The 25,884-nt window shown below is 45.0% G+C and overlaps 5 protein-coding genes across 7 annotated transcripts; 1 reads left to right on the top strand and 4 right to left on the bottom strand.

Annotated features, from left to right (window-relative positions):
* Window positions 1–119: 119 nt before the first annotated feature.
* LOC117852126 (disease resistance protein RPM1) lies at window positions 120–4,617 on the bottom strand. 2 transcript variants are annotated; one of them, XM_034734095.2, is made up of 3 exons: window positions 4,496–4,617; window positions 1,230–4,033; window positions 120–744 (listed from the first exon to the last, which is right to left on the bottom strand). In XM_034734095.2, exons 2-3 carry the CDS (start codon window positions 3,982–3,984, stop codon window positions 665–667), a joined length of 2,835 nt encoding a protein of 944 aa, XP_034589986.1. In that variant the 5' UTR covers window positions 3,985–4,033; window positions 4,496–4,617; the 3' UTR covers window positions 120–664. The 2 variants fall into 2 exon arrangements, with proteins under 2 accessions (XP_034589986.1, XP_034589987.1); XM_034734096.2 differs by lacking the exon at window positions 4,496–4,617 and adding an exon at window positions 4,134–4,489.
* Window positions 4,618–6,174: 1,557 nt separating this feature from the next.
* On the bottom strand, window positions 6,175–12,299 carry LOC117853682 (serrate RNA effector molecule). Its single transcript, XM_034735978.2, has 12 exons — window positions 11,834–12,299; window positions 11,659–11,744; window positions 11,269–11,323; window positions 9,483–9,557; window positions 9,321–9,395; window positions 9,166–9,213; window positions 8,969–9,037; window positions 8,085–8,888; window positions 7,947–7,995; window positions 6,989–7,218; window positions 6,709–6,900; window positions 6,175–6,554 (listed from the first exon to the last, which is right to left on the bottom strand). The coding sequence occupies exons 1-12, from the start codon at window positions 12,238–12,240 to the stop codon at window positions 6,494–6,496; spliced, it is 2,151 nt and encodes a 716-aa protein (XP_034591869.2). The 5' UTR covers window positions 12,241–12,299; the 3' UTR covers window positions 6,175–6,493.
* A 572-nt stretch (window positions 12,300–12,871) lies between these two features.
* Window positions 12,872–17,307, bottom strand: LOC117852134 (GATA transcription factor 20). 2 transcript variants are annotated; one of them, XM_034734109.2, is made up of 7 exons: window positions 16,690–17,307; window positions 16,503–16,589; window positions 16,281–16,393; window positions 15,434–15,565; window positions 14,595–14,700; window positions 13,880–13,954; window positions 12,872–13,281 (listed from the first exon to the last, which is right to left on the bottom strand). In XM_034734109.2, the coding sequence occupies exons 1-7, from the start codon at window positions 17,170–17,172 to the stop codon at window positions 13,204–13,206; spliced, it is 1,074 nt and encodes a 357-aa protein (XP_034590000.1). In that variant the 5' UTR covers window positions 17,173–17,307; the 3' UTR covers window positions 12,872–13,203. The 2 variants fall into 2 exon arrangements, with proteins under 2 accessions (XP_034590000.1, XP_034589997.1); XM_034734106.2 differs by having other exon boundaries at window positions 12,872–13,284; window positions 16,690–17,305.
* Window positions 17,308–18,331: 1,024 nt separating this feature from the next.
* LOC117851392 (probable inactive purple acid phosphatase 28) lies at window positions 18,332–21,070 on the bottom strand. Its single transcript, XM_034733201.2, has 4 exons — window positions 20,795–21,070; window positions 20,538–20,688; window positions 19,234–19,625; window positions 18,332–18,999 (listed from the first exon to the last, which is right to left on the bottom strand). The coding sequence occupies exons 1-4, from the start codon at window positions 20,972–20,974 to the stop codon at window positions 18,541–18,543; spliced, it is 1,182 nt and encodes a 393-aa protein (XP_034589092.1). The 5' UTR covers window positions 20,975–21,070; the 3' UTR covers window positions 18,332–18,540.
* Window positions 21,071–22,495: 1,425 nt separating this feature from the next.
* Window positions 22,496–24,579, top strand: LOC117853681 (putative disease resistance protein RGA3). Its single transcript, XM_072293305.1, has one exon. The coding sequence runs from the start codon at window positions 22,876–22,878 to the stop codon at window positions 24,430–24,432; it is 1,557 nt and encodes a 518-aa protein (XP_072149406.1). The 5' UTR covers window positions 22,496–22,875; the 3' UTR covers window positions 24,433–24,579.
* Window positions 24,580–25,884: the final 1,305 nt, after the last annotated feature.

The following is a 25,884-nucleotide window of genomic DNA, read 5'->3' as shown; positions in this document are numbered from 1 at the left end:
ATAGTGATAACTGATAACTGGTAAGCCACTGATATATAGTATATAGCCACGAACAATCGCTGGAAATTAAAAGTTGGGAGCCGAAAATACAAATCTTGCAGAACGAGTGAAATTGGGGATGCGATCAAATTGGCACCGTTGCATTGTCCAACTCCAACCAAACAAAGAGCACAAACACACATCACACGTCTGTAATCTGATTACATTAGGCTTCGCAGTTCATCAACAAACACAAGAGCAAATAATGAAAAATTGTCGCCATTTAAGCTACAGCACACATCTAACACGGCATGCAGCCATGCAGGTAATAGTTACCCTGCTCTGGACAGAACCCTGTTCGTTATTCGGCACATAAAGAAGGGAGCCACTCTCAAGCACTGCCTGCCTTCCCAGTAGTCTCTGAGACATGCGAATCGTAACTAGATTCTAGTTGTCCATCAGACTTAGACCTCTCTCCCCTGATGGGCATTTATCAGCAAATTGCACAAATTTTTTTTACTTCCACGTGCTTCATTCCCCATGTGTTAATGGTGGATTTTGCTTGAATCAATCTATGAGTGCATATTGAAGATCTGTTCGATGCTCAAGAAGATTGGCCTACAGAGGAACTGCAAATTTCTTGCTGAAATCTCCCACGTCCAACTGCCAAGTTCCAGATGAACCCTCATTCTGCTGTAGGGTCATACTTAGCTGCACCAGAGCCATACTTCTTGGAAAGGTGAGGCCAAAATATGAAGTAATTCACTGCAATATCAGCAAAATAGTATTTACAATTTCGTATAAATAATAAGTCTAAAGATGAGAAAAATGGAGTTCACAAATGGAATGAGAATGAGAGATTCTTTTCAATTATTCATTCATGCAGAAACAGAGAATTGGGGCTACAAAATGGAAACTGAAAAGATTTACTTAACTACATCCATTTACAGTAAGTGGATACAGTTTATCATTTATGTATGGATATCTGACCAACACTGGTGCCCTTTTATACCATAAGAATTGAATAGGACGTTAATATGAACATGGTAAAAACCTAATTTGAATACGGAAAGAGATGAGATAAATGTTTGGATCCAGTTCACTGATAAGCTTTGCAAGCACCTGCTTTGTAGACATTATTCGTTACCTATTTTGTTTCATTTCTAATCAGTACTTGTTTGAAAATATTTTATGACAACTATATTAATCGTTTCATCACATAATTGGCATAGTAAGAATATGGATATTACCTGCTTCAGAATCAGAGGAGTCAAAAATATGGACGTTAGTTACATGCTGAACAATGTGACTGGCACTTCCTCGCAGGCTTTCAACAAACTCCATCGGCATGTCAGTTAGAAACATCTGATGGAGTGTCCTGATGTACTTGATACCCTTGGGTACTGCCCTTATATTCCTTAAACCAATAAGTTCCAAATGATGTAGACCTATCATTGTTCCATCCTCCATCAAAATGCAACTCAGATGTTCCATATCAGCAAGTTGCAGATATTTAAGCTTGGGGAACCATCCTGCACAAAAAGATAAATGTTCCCCACCATATGCCCCACGGAGCCCCAGATTAACTAGAGTTGACATGTGAGAGAAGGAGCGAATAGGATCCTTCTTCAGACCAGTCCAGTCCATTTTTAATAGTGTTAATTTCTCAAACTTAGAAAATAGCGATGGGACCGTGCCTCCATCTAACTTTCCTGCCAACCAGAGGAGCTTCAGATCTGGCAGTGGCCTTAACATTTTCAAGTTTAGAATCTCATCCATATCAGACGCGAAAAGAAGCAGTCTGCTCAGGTTAGGCATCTTAGTCAGGGAGTTCCATAACTCAGCAATGTAGCTTTGCCGCACTTTCATAACGCTCAAGCTTCTCATCATTGTCAAATTTCCCAGCTGTAAGACCAAATCTTTATTGGTTGAAACAGTATGTAAAGCTTGAAGATTCTTTAGACCACAAATGTTGCCACGAAATTTTGTATCACTGAAGCAATTCAATGATCTTTCTTGAATATCGTGGACTACACAAACATGTAAATGACGTAAATTTGTTAGCATAGTTATTTCCAAAGGCAGCTCCTTCACATAGCTGAATCGGAGATCTAAAACTTGTAGGTTCACAAGTTTGCTGAATGAGGGCGATATCCATTTGACTTTTGTGTATGAAATATCCAGATAACGCAAGTTATATAGTTCTGTGACCACATCTGGCACTTGTTCAATATTGGTAAATCTTAGACATAACACTCTCAGCAGTCTGAAATGTGATGAGACGTCATATATCCAGGAAGATGGCACTACAGTGTCAAACAAAATGAATGATCGTAGATGTGAACTTGCTAAATAATTTTGGGAATCAACAACTTTTTGGACGCATAAGCGCCGGGCTTTCTGGGAAACATGGGCTACGCCAGCAGTGCCATGTATGACAGCAAACTTCTCCTTTTGAGCAGTTACTGAGGTTACCTCTCGCACAAGATCATGCATAAGAAATGTTCTCGCCCTTCCACTTGCATTCCTTTCTATTACCTGCAGAAGAGAACGGTGAGTTAGCTCTACAAGGTAATGCTCAGCAACTTCCTCCATTGTAGCTGCATCCCCTCTCTCTTCCACAAGGCCTTCCGCAATCCATAACTTGGCTATCAATTTTCTTTTAATCTTGTGATCTTCAGGAAACAGGCTGCAGTAAAGAAAACAACTCCTCAGATGACATGGGAGATCATCCAAGCTCAAATTCAAGACACTGGAGATCCAACTGAGCTCTGGATTGTTAGCTAACTGCCAGCTAAGTTGGTTGTAGAAAAATGACCACTCCTGTGCATCTAATTCACGGTACGACAGAATACTTCCAATGATTACGATAGCAAGTGGCAATCCTTGACACTTGTAAACAATTTTCTCTGCCAAAGATCTAAGATTCATAGGACATATGTTGTCCTTCGATGCACAAAACGCCTTTTTGCAGAATAGTTCCCAAGATTCAGCATAGTTAAGAGTTTTAAGTTCAATTATGCGGTTGTGAGCTGCCAAATAACACACATCTTTTCTCCGAGTTGTTATCAGCACTTTACTCCCGCAGTTATTTCCCACAAATGCATGGTTCAAATATAACCAAGCATCCTTGTCCCATATATCATCCAAGACGATCAAATATTTGTTGTCCCGCAAATAGCTCTGTATTTTCTCAACCAGTCTCATGCGACTCATGGTCATTAAACCACTTGCCATACTTGCTCTCTGCTCTATTAACTGACTTATGATTTCTCTCAGAAGCTCTTCGACTTGGTACGTCTGGGACACAGTAACCCATGCGTGGCAATCAAAAGTTCTCCTGATCTTTTGGTTCTTGTATACACTGCTCACAACAGTTGTTTTGCCCAAACCCCCCATACCTATTATGGCAATTAGAGTCCGGTCTTGTTTCTCCTCAAGAAGCCATTGTGTCAATATCCCAATTTCATCAGCATGCCCCACTATTTCAGAGTTATCAGTTAAGTAAGCAGAATCCGACACAGAGAGTTGATTGGGAATCTGCAACTTGTCACTCCTGTCTATCTCACCGACCGAAATGCCATACTGATTCCTCATCTCAGCCAGCCTCCGAATTCGAGCTTCTACTTGACTGATCCGGGTTGGTAATTTCTGCCATGCAGCAAAATTCCTGACCTGATGGAACTTTCTCTTGAAGAAGCTGCCTGTATTAGCAGCTTGCACAGTAAGGTAAGCATACTCATCAATAATGTCTTCCAACTCATGGGCAACATCTCTAACTTGGTCCAACCACGCATCAAATGCCCTGTCAGTGGCTTTCTGCGCTCTAACCTGCCCAATGAAGGCCTGCATAACCGAGAGCTCGCCCTCGATTTGTTTCACGCTATGCTCAAAATCCGTCAAAATCGGCGCTGCTTCTACCACCTCACTGGCAATCTTCGTCAGTGCCCCTTCTCCCAGGGAAAGAGCGACCTTTTTTAGAACAACAAAGAGCGCATCTGCCATATTTGCCTTCACCTCGCTGATATATTTCCGAACAAGATTCAGACGTAGTCTGCAACGATTGGAAATTCATAAACAGCGAGTTAGCCGAAGCATCACACGAATTTTGCTCAAAACGGAAGTAAACATCAAACGGCTGTGAGATAACTAACAAGAGGAAGGGCCCTGCTGACCGACTAGCAAACGGAGGTTTCAGTGTGTAAGGCGAAGAACCAGGCTTAAATTCCTGAGACCAGCAGCCGGATTCATCATGTATCTATGAGGACAATCATGGAACAAGAACCCAGGATTTGGCCTTGCCAGATGCCCATAAGTTGTTCTACGAATTGCTCACAACAGAGCTACAAGGCATGGTCCTGCTCCTACGGGTTGATAAGGGTAGGCCTAAACAGCGAGCACAACCGCGCAATAGAGGAGCAATCTATCTGTCTCCATGGTTTAGCACCCCAAGAAGAGGTCGCAGCCTCGCGGGTAGGGACTAGGAGGAACGAGCAAAGAAAGCGTGCGTGCTCACCTCGGCAAGCAGAGGAACAAGACGGCGAGAAAAGAAACCGAAAGAAATCGAGGACAATAAAAACAAGCCACAGTGTGTGCTAAATCAAGTTGGATCCCCCAAATATCACATCACAAGCGATGCTTCATTTTCAATTTAGGGGGTGCTGGATAGCCCCGGCTTGTAAATGTCACATCAAATGTTTAGATGATAATTAGAGTATTAAATATAGTCTAATTACAAAATTAATTGCACAGATGGAGTCTAATTCGCGAGACGAATCTATTAAGTCTAATTAGTTCATGATTTGACAATATGGTGCTAAACATTTGCTAATGATGGATTAATTAGACTTAATAGATTCGTCTCGCGAATTAGCACAGAGGTTCTACAATTAGTTTTATAATTAGCTCATGTTTAATCCTCCTAATTAGCATCCAAATATCCGATGTGACAGTGCTATAGTATCAAACACCCCTTTAACTGCAGCAAGTTCCATTATGGGCCATACATTACACAGTAGACAATAACAAAAGCAATATCTTTTTAAAACACAGTAACTGACTAAATCTAAAACAAACATATGGAAAGATAAGCACTCGTGCCGAGTAACGAACATTACCAGCAGAATCAACATCTATGAAAAATTTAATATTAATTAAACGGTAATACTGCAAACTGACGTCCGTAGTCATAAAAAATCGAACGCTCAACATATATTGCAATAGTTAAGCACCAATATTGCAACTATTGTTTACGCATGTTTCACCATGAATGTTGCATAAAACAAAATGTTCATGTTGCGATAGGAATTTTCTATCCAGAGTCGAACAACGTAGTTATTTTTTCGCATATTTTTCAATGTTGCAACCATAGTTACAGATGTTTTATTTTGATGTTGCAACGGAGCGTCTCAATGGGAATTTTCCCATCGGACGTCCGGACGCAAACAATACCCTTAATTAAATATTACTTCCTCCGTCCCAAATTACTATTCGTTTTGACTTTTCTAGATACAAAACTTTTGATATAAATCTTGATATGTAGCGAAACTTTTGTATGTCTAGTTACGTAGCAAAGCGAAACTTTTGTATGTCTAGTTACATAGCAAAAGTTATGTACCTAGAAAAGCCGCAAAACTTATATACTAGAAAAGAAAAAAATGAAAAAAAATGAGTAGAAATTTGGGAGGGGAGAGTACTATATTCCTTCACCTCATAACTTCCATGTGTGACCTACAAGTGGGCCATCCACTTTTCTCCAGGTACAAGCACCGAGGCATCAGCTTTTATTGCCACGTTCTTATTTAAACTTAGTTTCCATTATAGTAGATAACACATACTAGGATGTTATATCCAGCTGTTTTTGTTTAATGAAAAATATGCTTGTTCAACCTTTTCGCCGCCGGTTTCTACAATATATCGTCGCTTCTGGAGGGGCGCTCAGCAGTCAGCACGTAGGCATCCAGCTTAGAGAAACAAAATGGGTTACCAGAAATTCACAATCAAATCAATATTTGATTTGAAACCTGTCCCTTGTTCAACACCCTTCCAGGCTTCCACCCAGTACAAGAAGTCTTCGTTTTAAAGCACTGACAACACCCAGTACAAGAAGTCTTCGTTCATTTAAACCACTGACTGCGACAAATTGTCGATGGAAAACAGCGCAAACCCAGGCACGGAAGTATACACCGTTCGCACTAATAAAATGCCTATATTTATTCAGTCGAATCCTCATTTATCGGAAAAAATGTTGTGAATGACAATACAGCATTATGTCAAATACTTGGCCAACAACTGTTGTAACTGCAGTGCATGCACGAGCACAGTTCAACAAACGTAAGAGCAAATATGAAGTTCTGACCACATTCAAGCCACAACAAAATCTAACACGCTACAGGTGACCCAAAAATTGATTTACTTGTTCATGAACCTTCCATCTCCGACTCTAGAGAGAAACACAACCCCTATTCTCCAATGAGAGCACGGGAAAACCTTAGGCGTCTGGGGATGCTGGAGCCTACAAGCTTCTGTAGTCAAGGACAGTCACTTCCTCGTCAGGAGCATCAAGGTCGTTGTAACTGCAACCGATATGGGAAGACAGGTATGAGTTGCATGATGTTATTTAAAATAGTAGCCCAAAAGAATAATTTTCCTTCTCAGCAACAAAACAGCATGATGCACATTAGAGCAACCAAACAAGAGAAAACAGAGAGTCTGGAATTCAGTGTTAACCTTCGTAGACGGCGAGGATCATGACGGAAATTTGGAGGCATAGTTATAATCGGTGCCGGGCCACCCATCATCGGCCCAAGCATTCCTGTGTTCCCATGAGGTGCACCATTAGGTTCAAACGGAGGTGGCCCTTGCTCTCTCATCATATGCATTGCTATCTCTGGAGGTGCAGGAACAAATGGTCCCAAGGGACTGAAAACAATAGCAATGACACTAGTTAGCCACTGAGCGGTCCTAATTTCAACCAAAACATACTGAAATGCATTGCCTTTACACTTACCCAGCACCAGGTACAGGCATCAATATTGGTGGAGGGGGGAATTCGGCAACAAAAGGAGCATTGGAGCCCCGTCCACGGAAAGCATCAAACATCTGATCATCAGGCCCATCACGGCTTGGAGAGCGATCACCTCTACCATATCGGCCTCCCTCTGCCTTATCATTGTCCTTGTTATTGCCACGGTCAAATCTCAGACGACTGTCCATGCCAGGTTTCCGTCTTCCTCTGTCCTGAAAATCAGAAGTTGCATCATGCATCAAGGATCTCGGACCCAAATTGACAGTTCAATATGCATCAAATTTTGCTGCAGTCTCCTGTACTCAATTTTTATTTTTATTTTTGCCAGCAGCACTATAGTTATATTCACAAAATATTCTGCTCTAAGTTTGATAAACCCCACTTTTTTAGCAGAGGGTCCAGAAACCAGAGACTGTTGATGTAACTCACTAATTGATTACTGTTTCAGTCGAGAGATATATTAATTCCACCCAGACTATTAAATATTACGCCATTCTTCGTTACTCTCACCCAAGCAGGCAAGCAGTTAACCATCTATTCAAGATCCCCAACATGCAGGCATCTCTGCTACATCCCCAAGGACATAACAATTCATGAGATCAAAAAGGACATAATGCTTCACCCTCAGAAGATGGCAATGTCATTGAAGCACTGGTTCAGAGGAATTGGCCAGACCACCAATAACAAAAAGGAACAAACAATACAATGTTCATCACTAAAAGGAAGAAAGAAATTCTAGTGTAGACTAAATTGTGTGAAAGCACAATGACCCATAAAATGATTATAAGTAACCTAGAGAATGTCCCCCTGAGAAGAACAGCCTACTTTAACTGAAGCCGTAATAATTAAGACCAGATACATGCGACATGTCAGAATAGCACGCTAAAATTTGCAGATTATGAATTTTTTAAGGCAAGAAAATGGAGTGTGTTGTTCTTACTGGTGCAGACTGTTGCATAACTGGCGTTCCACCTGGTGCATTAGGATCGCTGTTCACAATGGAACGACTAGATAAATATCACCTCCTAAACTTAATCATACTTTTTTAAGCTGTAAATAGAGCATCACGTATACATACTTCATGTAGTTTTGGAAATAAAGATCCTCTCGAACTTTTGAAGTCGACTCTAACACAAGCTCCGGGTGCTTGAGCCTCAAATGCTTGTGGACAAACTCAGGAGCATGAAAAAGTTTAGTACAGCCCTTGGCTCCACAGCCATATTTCCATCCATACTTTTCATCCCTGATTTTCCGGACATAAGGCTCTAAAACTTCAACAGCTGCTGCATCAATTTTATCCTTGGCAGTTAGTATGACCAGAGGGTCCTGACCATTCAGTCTTTCCTGCCAGAAAGTATCCAACTTCTTCTCCCAATCAGCAGCATTGACATCAGATGTGCTAGAAGTCTTATTGTCTACTCTCACATGACGAAGGCCTTTTGCCTCATGTGACTCTGAGGTGCCATAGTAATCAACACCATGAATACGCCATAAATAGGTCAGAATAGTGTCTAGGAGCTCAACACCTTCCAGGCCTTTGACAGTCGTTAAGCCTCTGATTATAATTATAGGTCCCATGGATCCAATATGTGATTTGTCGCCATCTGACTTGTCATGATCACCACTCAAAAGTACATTGCCCTCAATGCCCTTCTCAGCATCAAGCTTACGCACAAGAGCTAGAGTTTGCTCTATGTCAGCTTGAATTCGACGTGATTCGGAACTAACTGGATGAGCTTTGGGGGCACCAGAAAGAGAATCTGTTCCCTTAGAGGAATCTTTGCCCTGCTTTCTTCTCTTGTCACCATCCATATCATCGTCAGAATTTCCATCACCACCGCTTCCTGGTTTACTTGCTGCACCTGCAGTTATTCCAGGGCCTCTGTTCCACAGGATATCAAGATATAAACATGTTGTCCAAAAAAACACATTGTAAAACAAACTATGCAAGCATAAACTCACAGGTCCAGAGTTCCATTTTGCAAATCAAGAAAGAAATCCTTTGCCATAACCTTGCAACGTTCGTTCCTCCTGCGTGAATAGAAAACAACTTTTTAGATGAGCTGGAACCATATTTCTTTCTAGAATATATGTAATGTTTTCTAGATACGACAAGGCCTAAGTCCACACAAGAATATTCACACAGAATGTAACTCCACCTTTCAATAACAGATACTAAGTTGGTTGGGTGGTACTTGTCTTTTAACCTGCAAGTGTAAGAAAACAAAAGGACAGTTAAGTTTCAGCACCAGATGTAACTCAGCATTACTGTAAAGTAAAATTAAGATCTAAAATTAAACCCGTTGGAACATACCAGTCCTCATTCTTGTGGAGTTCAAAATAAGCACGTTTTTGAGTAGTGATATACTCAGTTCTATATTCTTGATACCTGGTTAATCAAGCATAGAAATCATTAAGAAACAAAACAGAGCACTTGGGATGATGTTTCTCAAAGTGTACTTTCATTACTCGTTACCTGCGTTCAGCTTCACTTGGTGAAATATCATCCTCTAGAACTTGCATGAACTGTTTGTATGTCATCAAACCTTCCCTGGAAAGATTCATAATCACGTAAGACCAAAAAAAATCCCCACAAACTAAAATTATGTTCTAAAAACTTTTGTTTGAGATGCTAGGATGGATAGCTCCAGAGACTGAAACAAAAAGAAAAATTAGAAAAAATGTCTGCTCATATAGAAACTGATAAAATGGTATGGATGAGAACTTGGTATATAAGCACTAGCAAGTTCAATCTTCAATAGAAATCATTGATTTGTTTCATTGCAAGGGGAAGAATGACTCAAACATCTCATCAAATGAATACCTCTGACTTCCTGAGAGGTATACTGTAAGCCTGCCCAAACCCAAAAGTTTCAAAATAAGAGAGTTGATTTTTGTAGTTTTATTCACTTGCCAAGTTAGCATGCGTCCACTTTCACACTTAGTTCGTGTGAGGTTTTCATATTAGAATGCCTTTTTACGAAAACTTGGGAGAATTGCCAGAGTAACAAGGAGCTCAATCACAATCTATTTGATCCTATTCTATCGGTTCCCAATTCCAACATTTGAAGGCGTTACAAGCACAGAGTGTATTTTCATTCATATTTGATTTTTAGAGTGGAAAGCATTCTTTTACTTCATTTGACGTTATAGAATTCAAAGAGATCTGTAAAATGTCATGTCATTTAGTATATGGTTCATTGGTCAATAAAATCAAAGATGGGTGGCATAGGAGAAAAACAAAATTATAGAGGCGGCAAGAGAAAACAAGTTTAACAAGGGCATGGCGATGTTGTGCTTTTCCTTTTGAGTTAGCTCAAGCACATTAAATAAGAAAGAGCAGAGGAAGTACGACTCAACACTCAGCAGTGCACAAACTTGTCAAGCAAAATTGTGCAGCAACAAAAAGAATCAAGAGGGGGGGGGGGGGGTGTTAAAGTGTTTCTATATGCTTCAGGCTATCATTGACAAAAGAGGGCATAACATTCATGTCCCTCTTCTGAACAAGAATCATCAATTACCAGGAGCTTCAATGCAGAATGAGGAAATGCCAACATGCAAGTAAGAAGGAGAGAGGGTAAAACTGAATGCAGGAACAATTGTTCAGAAGTACAAATCTCGTAAGTGCTGTTAATAATATGCGGAGTTGTCAATATAAATGTATGAACAGCTTCATATCTGGCAGAAAAAAAAAAGTGCGAAAAAAGAACACTGAGAGTTCCAAATAAAGCCTCTGCCGTGTTGGTTGTTAACGGATAGAGAATGTTCTCATCAGATTCTCCATTTGACTGCATCCGAAACATATGCTGACTCTACTTTTGAGTATATAGATGCATCTCAACATATACATACACTGGAGATATACTGGGGGAAGCTCTTTGTTGAAGTAGTACAAACTGTAAAGAGAGTACAAGGCTTGCTGGTGGTGGGTAATAAGAGTTACTAGGTTATAAAGTACAAACTACACTTCCAGTGGAAAGAAACTCAATCCAATAAACTATTCACATCTTCTGCTGAATTCCATACTCGTGTTGCTCAAAGGATCACTTTTGTTTCAAACATCAAACATGGAGAATTTTCTGAGAATATTCTCTATCCGTTAACAATGCATAGAGCATCTGACAGGGCAAGGCTTGATTCAAATTCTCAAAGAGCAGAAGTAAGTTCTGAAGATTCTACACAGCTATAGCACCAATGCCCAGGAACACGAAATTTGAATTGGCTAACAAAAGATGTCTGACTCGTAGATACATCAATAGTACCTCTGGGTGATCCCTGGACCATCATTGGCCGCCCCATACCCTGAATCATGCCAATCTGGGTATCAAAGTTGCATGTCAAAAGATAATCAGTGAGCAAATAGCAAGGTATCATTTGTCACACAAGTTGTGACGATAAAATAGCTTCCATTGCATAATTTCCTCTGATCCTTTCTATATGGAGGCAGAAAACAAATAAGTTGAGATGTTTAGGTGATCAGCATTCTACTGTGAGTAAGGTCACACCAGGTCACCGTTTTTTAATTAATCACGTTTCCTTAACAAGAACAATATTCCCACATATCTGTTCCCTGATGTTGTGCTGCTCTAAATTGTATATTCTGAAGACTTGTACAATACAATTGAACTTCGCCAGAGGGGAAGAGTCCTCACCTGGAGCACGATTCGGATATCTGCCGTGGTTCCTGTCATCGTCATACCCACCTCTGCCTCCACCTCGCTCGTAGTCATAACCTCGCCTGGACAACCCAATTCGTGAGGACACAAAACCACCTGCTGAACACTTGCCGTGCAAAACCCGAGGGACGACTGAGCCGGGACCCCTCACCTCCTATCGTCGTACCCGTAGCGCGGCGGGCTCCCGCGGCCCCCGCGGCGATCGTACCCGTCGTCCCGCCGCGACCGCTTGAACGGCGGCGACGGGGACCTCCTGGGCGGCGAGTGGCGGCGGCTGCCCCGGTACGGCGGCGGGCTGGGGCTGCTCCCGCCCCGGCCGCCGCCGCGGTGGTCCCGGTACCTCTGCGGCCGCGACGAGCCGAGAGGCGGAGGCGGTGGCGGCGGGAGGGAGGACGGAGGCGGCGGCGGCGAGCGGCTCCGCTTCCGGCTGGGCGCCGGGGGACCGCCGGGCGGGGGCGGGGGCAGCTGCGGCGAGCGGTCCTCCGGGCTGTCTGGAGGAGGAGGCGGCGGGCGCCGCGCGCGCGGCGCGTCGGAGGCGGGGTCAAGCACGTCGGCCATTCGAGCGGCGCGGGCTAGGGTTTGGAGCCGTGCGAGCCGAGTCCAATCGAGTCGAGCGGTTGGAGACGGAAGCGGAGAGGAGCCGAGAGACCGATGGGAAGGCAGGTCAGGTCTCCGGCGCAGCAAACGGAAACGTCTGGAACTCGGGTGCTAGGAACGATGGAGGTTTACGGGTGGACACGTGTACGGTTATAGATCAATATATGTTTTAGGAATGACTCCACCCTCCTTTGGTCCGAAATGAGCTGTGCTCGAGCGCTCCTCTGCACAGAATCAACGATGATGGAGCTGTTCATATTTCCATAATGCTGACAGAGAAATGATATAATTCCAATCTGTATTACAAGCTCAACGAAATTTAGAGAAGTAACTTGATTAGGATTCAGGACTTTTGAAAGGGATCATTAAGGAATTAAACTAATGGCCCAAAATTGATAAAAAATTATTCATTCACGCGTCACAATAGCCAGGAAACCACAACCATGCTAACAAATTTTCAATCCTGAAGAGCTCTCGCACCCAGAACAGAAATCACCCTTACAAGCCAACAAGCCATATCCATGCATCTCAACTGGAGGCAAAGAAAAAAAACCTGGCTGCAAAGAAAGTAGTGAGAAATAGGAGACGTCGATGCACGGGTCAAACATCTGCTTTGAGATCTACAAGCACGCAAGTGCTCACACTGAAGCAATTTACTTCATCAGTTCTCAACAGTCGCGCCTCAAGATAAGAAAAAACAAATTTGCTATAGCAACAACGGCTGCAAACATGATTCCACGAGATAAAACATTGTCGCAGCTCTTAAAACCTACACAACGCAAGATAAAAAGTATTCCATATCTAAGCAGGTTCCCACTCAAGTTATAGTACAACAGTTGACCGCCTACTGCAGAGATTGCTCCAGGATGATCCTCGTTGCTTTAACCCATCGCTGAACTGAACACCACTACAGCACTACTCCCCTCATGACTCGTGGCCATTGGCCATGGCTGCTGCAGGATTCTCTAGCTCGCTGCCAGGTGCTGCTATGACACTTCCATTCTGCTGGAGAAGAGTTAAGGGCAATTTAAGTTTTCAGATTCAGAACATGATGACATACAGTTTACCAAAATAAATGAGGCAAACCAGAAGAAAAAAAAAGTTATGGAAGCTGTGAAAGAGACTTTGGAAGAGCATGATAAGATAGTCCATTACATACTGTCCTTAAAACACTATGAAGAATGCTGCCACTTTAACAATTAACCAGCAGTAATGTAAAGACAATGTCTCAATACCTCTATATGGGTGAAGATTAATAAATATAATGCTTTGATTTAAAGTCTCTTTGGGAGAAAAACATAGATGGCAAAGGCACGCACCTACCACTGAGTTTTCTAGTAGCTTGTTATCATGTACTTGGCGACATTAAAAAGGTCTAAGCTGGATTGGCATAATTTGGCTAAAATTTTAGCTTTTTGTTAGTATTGGGTACCATCCCTAGGACAGATCGTGCAGGGTGCATTGCTTTGTTAGATATAATAACATAAGGAACCAACTATCTGAGCCAATTTTCACTTCCAGCTTATAGGATATGTTTCAACCAAACAAACTCTCCACCAATTTTAGGTTGAAAACATGTGCAGGGAAAAGAAAAACTTACACCACCATCTAGAACAGGAGCTGATTGCACAGCTTGAAGAGGCACAGGAGATTTTGACAAGTCCCTCAGCAGACCCTATAAAGATGTGAATGGATCATCAATAGATTTAATTGTGTTTACATAATACCATCTTAATTAACATGAAGAAACTACACAGAACAAAACATAGATAAATTTCTCATTTCAGAAATTGATGAAGTCAGAGACAAAGATGCTAATGCAATCCCAAGAGTAAACAGAAAAGAAACAAATTCTATAGCAAATAGAAAATATATGTGATTTATTACTGCAGCATAAAGCAGACACAAAACCGTTCAACGCCGCCGGAAGAGTGTTTGGGTACAGACTACAGTGGCACACAAATAAACAGAGACAGATGTGTGCTTTACCAAGTACAGGGCCATATAACAACTAAGTGTAGCATCGTGATGGTAAACTACGCCTATTGAGGCTAAGGACCCAGCAAGATTTTTTTAAGAAAAAAAGGTTTTTAATATTAAGGCAATTGTAACAACATATGCTGGGTTCATTATGCAGTTTACAATAACAGCAGGAGCATTTTAGTCCCAAGAATGTCGAGGCAGGATATTAAAAGCAGAATAATAGCCTGGATCGTGGTTCATTGCATAGTCTAATCTAAAAACAAACAGATTTGTAGTTTCAATGCTCACTGAAATCAGGAATCTCAATTGTACTACTAAGCGTTCACAACTACCTTATTTGCCCACATGAGGCCACAAGCATTGCATAATGTTCTTGGTCCATCAGGTCCACGACGCATCATAGGTGTAGCTGTAGCACTAGTACCACAGTGATGGCATCTGAAAGAATAACAGAAGACAGTCATCACAACAATTCAGAAATGAGGTATTTAAAAGATAACTTCAATCTCATGCCATATTAAAACATAATATCCACAAAAAAATTGAACAAATACGCTTATGTTAAGTACAAACAAATGTCTTCCATACCAAACTTCCTAGTACTGTTGTACACCAGCCTAAATTTAAGTAACCAATTCATGCTTGTATCAGGAGGAGGAAGACCTTAAACTCCTCGTTATGTGCAGTACAGGCCTATCAAACCACCAGAACCAACCAGCAGGAGAATCTAAACCATGCACATGAATAGTCAGGAAGGGGAATAAAAAAGCTTTCAACATCTACCAACACAACTATATTCAGTTGATACGATGGTGGGCAGATCATGTGGGTAACAGATGAACATCCCAGGTGTGGCAGCTAGCACAGAAGTATTGAGGTAGTACCATGATATGCTGTCAACCAGCAATCTGAACAGTAACCACAGTATGGTTTATGGATTTTCGATATTAAATCTCAGATTACTGCTTATTTCTGGTAATAGTTGCAGAGAACAAACAAGGGTCCAAAATTCATGCCATCTACAATGAAATAAATAGCCTTACAGCAATGGTATCTATCACTCTAAAGGCCAAGAAAATATGCACCGAGCATATTTTATTCATCTCAAAATATTTCTGAATATGTCAAACACATGTAACCAAGAGCAAACTGGAAACACTTTGTAACTTACTCAGCAGCAGATGGAGGTCGGCCTTCCACTGACCCCCAATTTGGGGAGCCATCTGCAGTCACCATTTCTGATGCTGCTATTTCATCAGGCTTTGGTTTTGAAGATGTAAACTGACCTCGGTTGCGTTGCATCCTACAAATACAAGCAACCAATATAAATCTCAAGAGTGTTTATGCATAACCTCCTTCTATGAAGAGGAGTACACAGCTCCCATTGAAACATCCAACATAACATCGTAATCTTATCTGGATCAAGAAATGCCACAGCAGCAATCCACAACCTTTGAAACAGGATAGACAAATAAAGTAACCGAAAACCCAAAACTATTTAACACACCACTTAGTGGCATTACGCGATTTTTTGTACAACATATATGATAACAGGGGTGAAAGAGATAGTAAATAGAGTCCACATTGGCTGATTTAGTATCATATGTTTATGTTGACTTCCAAATTCCATGTATAAAGTGTCCACCGTTAGTAAACTACATTATTCATAATTCAATGTGCCCCTAATCCCTACCAACTAATAGACACTACTAAAAAAAGAATGAACACATCAAAAATAGGGTCAATGAACAATCGGTCTATTTAATCAGAATAACTTGGAAAATGACTTGGGAGTTAGGATATGCATATCTTCCCCTGAACAACTACTTACCTCAGAACATATGTGCACAAGAAATGTAATAAGTTTCAAAGCAAATATGACATCTTACTAAAGGACAAATCCTTTGTTTCAGACCACATACGATGAAGTTTAGTGAGTTCCAACAAAACAAACTTAATGGAACTTCAGATATTACAAATGGAGTACCCAGCCAAAATTCAAAAAAGCTAGCACCTACCTAAGAGCAACTTCCTTCCGGACACTGTACCGGATCTTCTTATCAAAGTTCCGCTCCTTCCGCTTCTCCCTAAACCTCATCAGTGATGCTACCCGATGAGGAAAATTCAACCTCTGAAGCGAAGCAAATACACTCATGTGAATCATCCATTCCAGAATGGTCTTCCAAACATGATTCACAAGCATTACATTACTCTCGCCATCACTTGTCCTAAGTCCTAACCTTATTGTACGCTCCAGAGGATGACCCTGCGCCCAGCCCTGGGTGGTTCAGCTCCCTTCCACCAAGCAGTAAGAGAACGGCTTGGACCTGCAGACGAAATCAAAACTCTAATCAGTCTAGCGAATTCCGTTGCCTACAGGCAGAGAAGGCAAGTTCACGTCTATAGACATTGGGAGAGGAGAAGGACCTTATCAGGTGAGACGGAATCAAACACGTAGACCTCGCCCTGAAACGAGAGGGTGAGCTGGTTGTTCGCCATGGGCGGCACGGCCCCAGGCACCATCGACCCATGCGGGTCCATCTGCGCGCCGGCGGCAGCCGCCGCGGCCGCCGCCGCGGCAGCATCCGCGTCCATGGGGACGTGCTCAGCGCCGACGCCGCCGTCCTGCCCCCCCTCCTGCTCGTCCTCGTCCTCCTCCATCTCTTCTTCCTCGCCGTCCTCTTCCTCCTCGTCCTCTCCCGCCTGCTCGTGCCCCTGCAGCATCTGCTGCTGCTGCTGCTCCTCGGTGTAGCGGTTCAGCGCCTCCGCCTCGGCGGCCACAGCGGCGAGGTGGTCCACCGTCGGGGCCACGGCGGCGGGAGGCGGCGCGGCGACCTCGTCCGCCGGCTGCGGGTGCCGCTCGGGCCCCCGGCGGGGCTGGTAGGGCTTGCTGCCGTCGTGGTGGGACATGGATGGGCGGCGAAGGCTTGGGCGGCGGGGGATCGGATCGGATCCGAACGGACGATGGGGATGGGGGGTGGAGGGTAACCCTAGCCCCTAGGATTTCGATCTGGTTTTGGTTTGGAGGGTGGAAATGGACTCGAGAGGGAGACGACGTAGGGAGGAGGGAGGCCGTGCGCTCTGGGTTTTGTGGGCGGATCGCGGCCGTCCGATCCACGGTTTTAGCTGTACGTGTGTTCCTAAATGACTTTTTCCTTGAGATAAAAAAAAATTTATCAGTAGATTAGGTCATGATAAAATGTTTTTATTTAGATAAGTACCATGTCTCCAACGTGTAAATATAGGCACCAATTTTCCTACTCACTGCACCAAAAATAATATAAGTCATTTTATAGTTCCCATTAATCAAATTGCTCGACTTTGATCATTAATAAATAAATAAAATAGATAAATCAACGGGACATGATTTTTTTAAAAAAAAATCGATGCAGATGCTCACGCACACATATAAACGTATATAGGAAATGGGTTTGGCGAATCTTGAGAACGATGAAATTACTACAAGTCAAGTTTTCTACGGAGTGAATAGATAGATGGAAATGTGAGGACTCTTCCATGATTAATAGTGTTATTTACAATGAAGATAATTTCATCATACCTTTTATTTATTTTAATTTTAAATAATACTTTAAAAATTGCTAATCGAAGTTCCACTTACAGATCATGAAAGGGATCGGAGAGGATACAAATTCCCAAGCAAATCTGTGTTCAGGCACTGTTGGCATGACTCCAGCTCCTAGGTACACGGCAAATTTAGGAGCTTGCAATCTAAGATAGATGTTGCTTGAGTACATATTTTTATTCTAAAACAAAAACATGGTTCACCCAAATATATCCATGAATTCTGAAGTTAGGAATAACCGGCTCCAAAAATTCTTGATCCCAAAGCTCTGTCGAACTCAAACAGGCCCTTAGACTATCAGACGGTCCTAATCCATGTGCTGCTGTTCTTGTTAACTAACTAGTTAAACACAACAAAGCAAAACCACACTTCAAAATTCTCTGTTCGGCAAGAGATATTAGAAAGAAGGCTGAACTGCTTGCAAATAAAGAAGAACATAATATAAATTATTGCTAGAACAAGAGCAAAAAATTGCAAGCTTCACAATAAAGTCAAAAACAGTTTCAATTTCAACAACCTGAATCAGGGTATTAGCATATCAGTGTTGACACTGAATGGGAAAACTAACTTGGTCCATGGCAGACTGGATTTCCAAGAATCAATCAACTAATCTACAAAAGTGGAGTACTGTACTTGGTTACAAATATTGTACAGCGTAGCATATAAATACAGAAGATGCATACAGAATTTGAATCTTATGCTCCTGGTCTTGACAAAATTTTGTGGTCAGAATCATCTGTACTGCGTCTCCATAGAACCTGCTCATCAATTTTGGAAAGCTTTTCATCATCTAGCAACTTCCAAGTCTGGATCGACTCAACTTCCATCCACGATCTCTGTCCTTTCTTGAGTTCACTGTAAATTACCCGAGCTCTCCTTGGCCAATGGGGTCTTCCATAGGCATGATAACCAAAGCCACCGCCATAACAGAACCATATCCCATCGAGGTTACCACAAAAATCATTAAGATGGTCATGACCAAGCAAGACGGCTTTTACATCTCCCATCGAGACAAGGGTGTTAAGGACGCCGGAATTTACAGATGAGCAAGCCACTCCCTCCTGATACTGACCCTTGAAGCCTGAATACCACAGCCCTCGGACCTCTGGAATTGGGATGTGGAAGAACGCTAATGCAGGGGCAAGTACAGTTTTCTGTCAAATAAATGTAAAAATATAAGTTACTACTTAGAAGCAACCATTCTGAAATGCAGTGTTGGTTACTTCAAGATAATGCCAATAAACAAATAAGTCAATGATCTCTAAATACTAGTGGCTAGCATGCATTCTGCTAGTAGGAGAAGAGAGAATCAGATACACTAAATGTGCTCAACACAACAGTGAAACCTCAATGCTTGTGATTTGGTTATCAATCATAATCAGAAGTACCTGAAGCTCCAGTGAAGTAGCACGAAGCCAGACAAGTTGAGATTCTTTGATCCATCCATATGTTTTAACTCCATTGACCACTTCACGATCCCCACTATCCAGGAAATAAAGGTTAAGCAGGCTAGTGTTGACCAACTCAGATCCAAATGGCCCATGGATGCCGATATGATAATTGCCAAACCCATGTACCAAAAAGCCTGGGGGGTTTACTTGAGATACTGAGTAATCCATCAGAGACATGAACATCATCAACTCCTCTCGGGTCATTGTTGACTCTTGGTCATGATTGCCTAAAATGGCAGCCCATGGTACCTTGTATTCAATAGCAGGGCTGATTGCTCTGAGTAGTGACTCTGCTGCATCAGTTGCACTGCCCCCAAATATGTTGTCCCCTGTTCCAAATTGAAACAATGGAAGAGTTAGGTGTAAACTAGAGTGGCTCCCTTTTGCTCATAAAGGAAGAAGATGGAAAGCAAATACTAGTGTAGGAACTCAAAGAGGTAAGTCGTGAACTTCTTTGCCAGAATAAGATGTTGCCAGAGTTTGCAGGGAGCGACCCAAGATAGTAGTCATGCTTGGTTGATAGAGCTATACCGACAATTTTCTCAGTATGTAAATCAATAGTTTATGGGCTGTGATTTTGGTGTAAAATTCCCGAGCACAGCAAAAAATTTTGGTTTTGAAAACCCTTAAGCATGACCCCACATTGATTTCTAAATAAATCTCCATTGCATCACACAGAAAACCAATAAATTGCAAGAGATTGTATTGAGAGTTACATCTTTACATGCAAGTATGCAACAAACAACTTGCACTGCACAACTAAAACCTCCAGCCGTCACACTGAATGCACCTAGGGACGACTATTCCAAAACCAGACGAACAAATGCCACCGAGCTACATTTTGGAGCGTATTGCTGTATACTGCTAGTCTGCTACTAATATATATGGCCATGCCTGCATTAGCTTGGGCGGGAGCGGAACAGATCCTGCTGGCAATCTCGCCCGAGGGGACCAAGCTCACAATTTGACCAATTGAGCTCGAGGACAACCAAATCGAGTTCCCCTCCTGTGCACAGATGAGCTCGACAACCACCAAATCGAGCTCCTCCAAGCACAATCGAGCCCGGCGACGGCCAGCGCTGCCCAAATCGAGTTTACCCACCCAGAATTGGCAATCCTACTGTGCAGCCTGGCGAGGTGAGCTGAGCACGGCGAGGCTAGCTCAGCCAAGGTTGGAGCAAAGCCACGCACCAGCGGCAGGTAGCTCTAAGGAGGAGGAGGAGGAGAGAGGGGAGCCGCACCGGTGAAGGCGATGAGGTCGGGCCTCTCCGCCTCGATGACCCTGCGCAGGAACCACGTGGTGTTGAGGTCGGAGCAGCGCGCGCCGCCGCCGTCCGGCGACACGTCCCGGCAGCGCGTGGCGGCGCCGTTCCCGAAGTGCATGTCCGCCACCTAGCATCAGCATCAGCAGCAGCCAGCGAGCGAGATCGATCAGCAACCGACGAGACGGGGAGCGGAGAGGAGGGCCTGAGCAGAGCAGAGCGAGCGAGCGACTCACCTGGAGGATCTTGAAGGCGCCGTCATGGCGGAAGCGGAGTGGGAGTGGCGCGGCCGCCTTGACGCGGGGCACGGCGGCGTCGGGGTCCGGGTCCAGCACGGTGGCGAAGCGGAGGAGGAGGAGCGCGAGCAGGCAGGGGGGAAGGAGGGCGACGAGAGCCGTCGCGTGCGACGCGGCCATCGGTCTCTCCACCTGCCAGTGCGCAGCGCAGGAGGCAGGACCCCCGTTCTTGAAGAGTCAAAACCAGCTCCAGCCTCCATGCCCAATACCAACCAAACTGAAACAGAGCTGGATCATTCAGGTAGCATCAGCTACTCCTGTACTGTATTTTGGTGGAAGCAACCGACCAGCAACTAACTACCTGACCAACTGTCGCGTGCCATTGCTGCAGCGTGGACGAAACGTGCCGTTGAGATGCAGGTGCAGGCAGAGAGTCCTGCAGCTGCAGGGTTCAGCTTGCATTCAGCTAGGCCGTTTGACTTGTCTGTTTCAGGCTTCAGGCTTGGAACGGTTCTTCAGAATGCAGTATGCATTGCCAACCGACTAGGACACCACCGTGAGCTACATGCTGTTTCCAACGTCGAATTGATTTGGGTTTCGCTGCCACTGAATCCGTCGAGACAAGCAGTGCTGTAAATGGGAACCAACCTGCATCTTTCCAGTTTCGAAAGCAAGCAACGATCGGCTGTGTCTCTCCCTCCGGGTGTTTGGTCCCTGTCACATCAAATGCTTAGATACTCATTAGAAGTATTAAATATAGACTATTTATAAAATCCATTGCACAGATGGAGGCTAAACAGCGAGACGAATCTATTAAGCCTAATTAAGCCTAATTAGTGCATGATTTGACAATGTGCTACAGTAACCATTTGCTAATGATAGATTAATTAGGCTTAATAGATTCGTCTCGTCGTTTAGCCTCCATCTGTGTAATTAGTTAGCCTCCGAATATTTCATTTGACACGAACTAAACTTTAGCTTCAAGATTCAAACATCCCCTCAGTCATAATCAGGTTCTTTAGCTTCAAGATTCAAACATCCCTCAGTCATGATCAGGTTCTTGATGGTTTCTGTTGCATACAGCAGAGGTAACTAGGAGACGGACGTGCTTGGGCTAATCCATCCACAAATAGAAAAGCACTTGCCTTGCGGCCAGAAAATCTCTGACAGACGACTCGTTCAAGCCGGCAATCAGGTAACCCGTAACCCATCCATTGCTCAGATTCAGATTGAGACAGGGCATTTGGATTAGTGTATGTTTGTTGGTTTTCGCTGATCAGCAAAGCAACAAAAGGGTGAGTTATTCTGGAAGTTTCTCACTGACATGGCGTCAAGATTAGTTACTTTAGCATCAATTTGATGTTTACCATGTTGCCTTTTATGTGACTTGTGAGTCGTAGATTGATGATCCGGGTCTAAAGTAAGATGCTGCTGGTCACAGATTGGCGACCTTGTGCTACCAAGTCATGGCCGTCCGGGTAATCAAAGGCCCCATGGTTGAATTTGTGGGCGTTGCTGGCTTATCAGTGCAGCCGACACGCATTGCTTCAGGGATAATCTACACGCGACGTCGATGTGCACGCAGGAGTTGCTCAGGTGGGTGTGGCCGTGTGGGCGGCGAGCACAGGCACTTGATGCACTGAGCTTCAAGTTGAAGCCAAGAGACTATGGCAACTTTTATTCCCAAACACGTACAGGAGAGCTGCGTATCCTTGTGTTCCAGGAATTTTAGCATTGAGCGTATCGATCGAACGATGATGACGCCAACGTCCATGACTCGATGCTTACGGCAAACCTGATCGATCGAGTAGCATGGTGGTGGCGGTGACCAGACCACACGATCACGGCGAGTCAGCGACCAAGCCTCCCTTGGGAAAACGGCAGCACGAAACAAACCTAGAGACCAGCACGAGTCAACAAGTTGGTCTCTGCACGCCCGAGGGCGGAGGCAACACAATTGGAGCGCGTCGTCGCCCAGCATTGGCCGGTTGCTACGTCCTCGGACTCGGACGTCTATATATCTCGCCATTTTTTAGCTCAATTCTTGGAGTGATCATCATCAGTGAGAGTAGTGATTTGGTATGGACTTCACAAGGGAAGTCGTCGTCCCGGCGGCGCTGTCGGAGATCCTCGGCCGGATCTTCGCCTTCCTCTTCGACAGCCTCCCTCGGCCGTCGCCCGGAGCCAGGGAGCTCCACCGGCGGCGGCTGGAGCGGCTGCTGGGCAACATCGGCAGCATGGTCGAGGAGGCCGAGGGCCGCCACATCACCAACCAGCAGTTGCTCTCCCACCTCAAGGCGCTCACCGTGGGCATGTACCGCGGCCGCTTCGCGCTCGAGGTGACCGACCTCGACGACGTCAGGAACGCCGCCGGCGGCGAGGGCGACGACGACGATGGTGACGGTGACGACGACGCTACTGCCGCCGCCGCCGCCGCCGCCGCGGGCAAGCGATCGTTCGCGCTGTGCTCGTCGTTCAACAGGGCGAAGCGTTCCCGCGTCACGAGCTTGATCTTGGGCGGCGGCGGTGGCGACGAAGGCACGGAGAGGCTAGCCGCCGTCGTGGAGGAGCTGGAAGGCCTGACGCGCGACTACATGCGCGAGTTCATCCTGCTGGTGCAGGGGTACCCCCGGAAGGTGGACCGGCCGGTGACGACGACGCTGTACATGGACCGGTGCGTGTTCGGGCGCCACGTGGAGAAGGAGCGCATCGTCGACTTCCTACTGCAGCGCCCCCCGCCCGGCCGCGCGCCGTTCCTGAGCGTGCTCGCCGTGGTGGGCGCTAAGAAGGTCGGCAAGACGACGCTCGTGAAGCACGCCTGCGACGACGAGCGCGTGCGCGGCCACTTCTCGCGCATCGAGTGGTTCGAGACCCCCGACGTCGTGCGCGCCGGCGGGCAACCCGACCAGACCATCTGGGAGAGCGACGGGCCAGAGTACCTCGCCGGCGTGCGGCGCATCCTCGGCGAGCCCCGGTTCGCGGCGGAGCGGTCGCTGCTGGTGTTCGAGGACGCGTGGCCCATCGACGAGCCGGCGTGGACTGCGCTGGCGGCGACACCGAGCTCGCTCGCCGGCGGGAGCAAGCTCCTCCTCACCTGCCGCGACGCCGACATCGCCCGGCTGGGCACCGCGGAGCCGGTGGTGCTCCGCACCCTGCAGGAGGAGGAATACTGGTACTACTTCAAGGCGTTCGCGTTCGGCGGCGCGGACCCGCGGGAGCACCCGCGGATCGCGGCGGTGGCGCGGGAGATCTCCGGCCACCTGGAGCGCACGTTCCTGGACGCGCGGGTGCTGGGCACGCTGCTCAGGGCCAATTTCGACGCCCGGTTCTGGCGGAGGGTGCTCGCCGCCATCGTGAGGTGCGAGCGCCGCCCGATGCACGTCGGCGTGCTGCTCGAGCTCCTGCCCGTGCGCGGCAGGCTGCAGTCGTACGGGTACTGCCGGAGCCCGCCCAAGTTCACCGTGCAGGACGTGCTCAGCGCGCGGGAGAGTGGCGGTGGCGGTGGTGGCGACTCGGAGGAAGGCTTCACCATCCATCTCTGCAGGGAGACACTGTACATGGATCACTGGTACAGCATCACCTTCAAGAACGAGGGGGCACCGCCGCCATCGCCGCCGCGGCGCGTTCTGACGACCTAGTTTGATTGATTGTAGAGTTTCTAGCTGCTTTGTAATATTATGTTTCTGACACTAAAAGGGGTTTGGAAATCAAGGGCTAAAGATTAGCCATGTTACATGTTCGGATGCTAATTAGGATGATTAAATATGAGCTAATTATAAAACTAATTGCACAACCCCTAGGCTAATTCATGAGACGAATCTATTAAGGCTAATTAATCCATCATTGGCAAATGATTATTGTAGCACCACATTGTCAAATCATGGACTAATTAGGCTTAATAAATTCGTCTCACGAATTAGACTCCATCTGTATAATTAGTTTTATAATTAGACTATATTTAATACTCCTAATTAGTATCTAAATATCCGATGTGATAGGGCTAAACTAGAGCTCCCTTGAGCCAAACACCCCCTAAGCTTGTAGTTGTGGTGAACTTTAAGGTTTCTAGATTTTAAGATTATAATTTTGATGTCTCATGGGGTGGGTATAAAACGTAAAAGTTCCCTTCCTAGCTAACCCCCGAGCTCAAACCTACATTCCGGGGTTCCCTCTTTTTTTAAAATACTTCTATTTATTCATCTGTTCGAGGTTCAGAAAAATCATATACTGCTAATAACTTTACAAATTTTAGGAGGGGATCAAGTCAAACACATGACTGATCCGGATCCCAACTCAAACTAAAACGAGCTAATTCATATGCACATAGATCATAGATTTTGGTGTTCCTTCTTGGTCCTGCTCCTCCTGATGTTGGGCTTTGTACTGGACTTGCCCTGTTTTTGCAGGCACCAAAGCTAAGGCTGTGCGAGGACAATGAGGGTCGCATATGAGGTATTTGGCTCGGCATTTTTCGGGTCTTGATCAGTCAATTAATCCCCTCCCCAAGAGGACGTGAGGGGATTTCTCTTCCGATTCGAGATTAGCCGAGCAAAGCACTTGTTGCAGCGTCTTCTCATAGCAATAGCCATGGGGGCAACGTGGGTGCTATGCCAAAATCCCGGTGCGAGCACATGATCGCGGTGCAGAATATCACGTGCAGCTTGTTCTTTTCTTGCAGTTGCAATGATGTACTCGTGAAAGAAGGTTCGGTGCTAACGCGGGTTCCGATGTTGCCCGTTACCCTTAATATGTATAAAAAATTTAATAAAATTATGGATGGATAAAGCATATTGTTGGGGATCTGGATAAGGATATCCTCCATCACCCTCGCACGCCATTTTTTGGAATCGAATCACCGCAATATTAATCGAATTGGCTATCACCTTCGCTCGGGACTAATACCCTCGAAACCCCCCGTTACCTTCGTCGGGTTAATTGCGAGGGTGCAGAATATTTGCTTTAGTGTGTTTGCAGGCATTCGCATTGGATGGAGCAAAGCGGAGGTACTGGGCAAATCCAGGAGGAGGTCGTAGAGGTCATGAGCACCTTCGCAATGAAGAATTCGAGACTCGTTCCACATTGCCCGAGCG

Source organism: Setaria viridis, chromosome 4 (assembly GCF_005286985.2).
Source record: "Setaria viridis chromosome 4, Setaria_viridis_v4.0, whole genome shotgun sequence".
NCBI classification, from domain to species: domain Eukaryota; kingdom Viridiplantae; phylum Streptophyta; class Magnoliopsida; order Poales; family Poaceae; genus Setaria; species Setaria viridis.
This window is presented reverse-complemented; position numbering and strand designations above follow the sequence as displayed.

What these genes read in the sequence shown, in the direction of transcription:
- LOC117851392 (XM_034733201.2), bottom strand. Translation starts at nt 20,974, where the DNA reads ATGGCCGCGTCGCACGCGACGGCTCTCGTCGCCCTCCTTCCCCCCTGC. An exon ending in CGACCTCATCGCCTTCACCG is followed by an intron (nt 19,626 to 20,537) that starts GTGCGGCTCCCC and finishes AATTTGGAACAG; the next exon opens with GGGACAACATATTTGGGGGC. An exon ending in CTACTTCACTGGAGCTTCAG is followed by an intron (nt 19,000 to 19,233) that starts GTACTTCTGATT and finishes TTTATTTGACAG; the next exon opens with AAAACTGTACTTGCCCCTGC.
- LOC117852126 (XM_034734095.2), bottom strand. Translation starts at nt 3,984, where the DNA reads ATGGCAGATGCGCTCTTTGTTGTTCTAAAAAAGGTCGCTCTTTCCCTG. An exon ending in CTCCTCTGATTCTGAAGCAG is followed by an intron (nt 745 to 1,229) that starts GTAATATCCATA and finishes CTGATATTGCAG; the next exon opens with TGAATTACTTCATATTTTGG.
- LOC117852134 (XM_034734106.2), bottom strand. Translation starts at nt 17,172, where the DNA reads ATGTCCCACCACGACGGCAGCAAGCCCTACCAGCCCCGCCGGGGGCCC. An exon ending in ATTCCGTCTCACCTGATAAG is followed by an intron (nt 16,590 to 16,689) that starts GTCCTTCTCCTC and finishes TTTCGTCTGCAG; the next exon opens with GTCCAAGCCGTTCTCTTACT. An exon ending in CGGAAGGAAGTTGCTCTTAG is followed by an intron (nt 15,566 to 16,280) that starts GTAGGTGCTAGC and finishes TTGTATTTGTAG; the next exon opens with GATGCAACGCAACCGAGGTC.
- LOC117853682 (XM_034735978.2), bottom strand. Translation starts at nt 12,240, where the DNA reads ATGGCCGACGTGCTTGACCCCGCCTCCGACGCGCCGCGCGCGCGGCGC. An exon ending in TTAGTATCTGTTATTGAAAG is followed by an intron (nt 9,038 to 9,165) that starts GTGGAGTTACAT and finishes CTATTCACGCAG; the next exon opens with GAGGAACGAACGTTGCAAGG. An exon ending in ATGCCTGTACCTGGTGCTGG is followed by an intron (nt 6,901 to 6,988) that starts GTAAGTGTAAAG and finishes TATTGTTTTCAG; the next exon opens with TCCCTTGGGACCATTTGTTC.
- LOC117853681 (XM_072293305.1), top strand. Translation starts at nt 22,876, where the DNA reads ATGGACTTCACAAGGGAAGTCGTCGTCCCGGCGGCGCTGTCGGAGATC.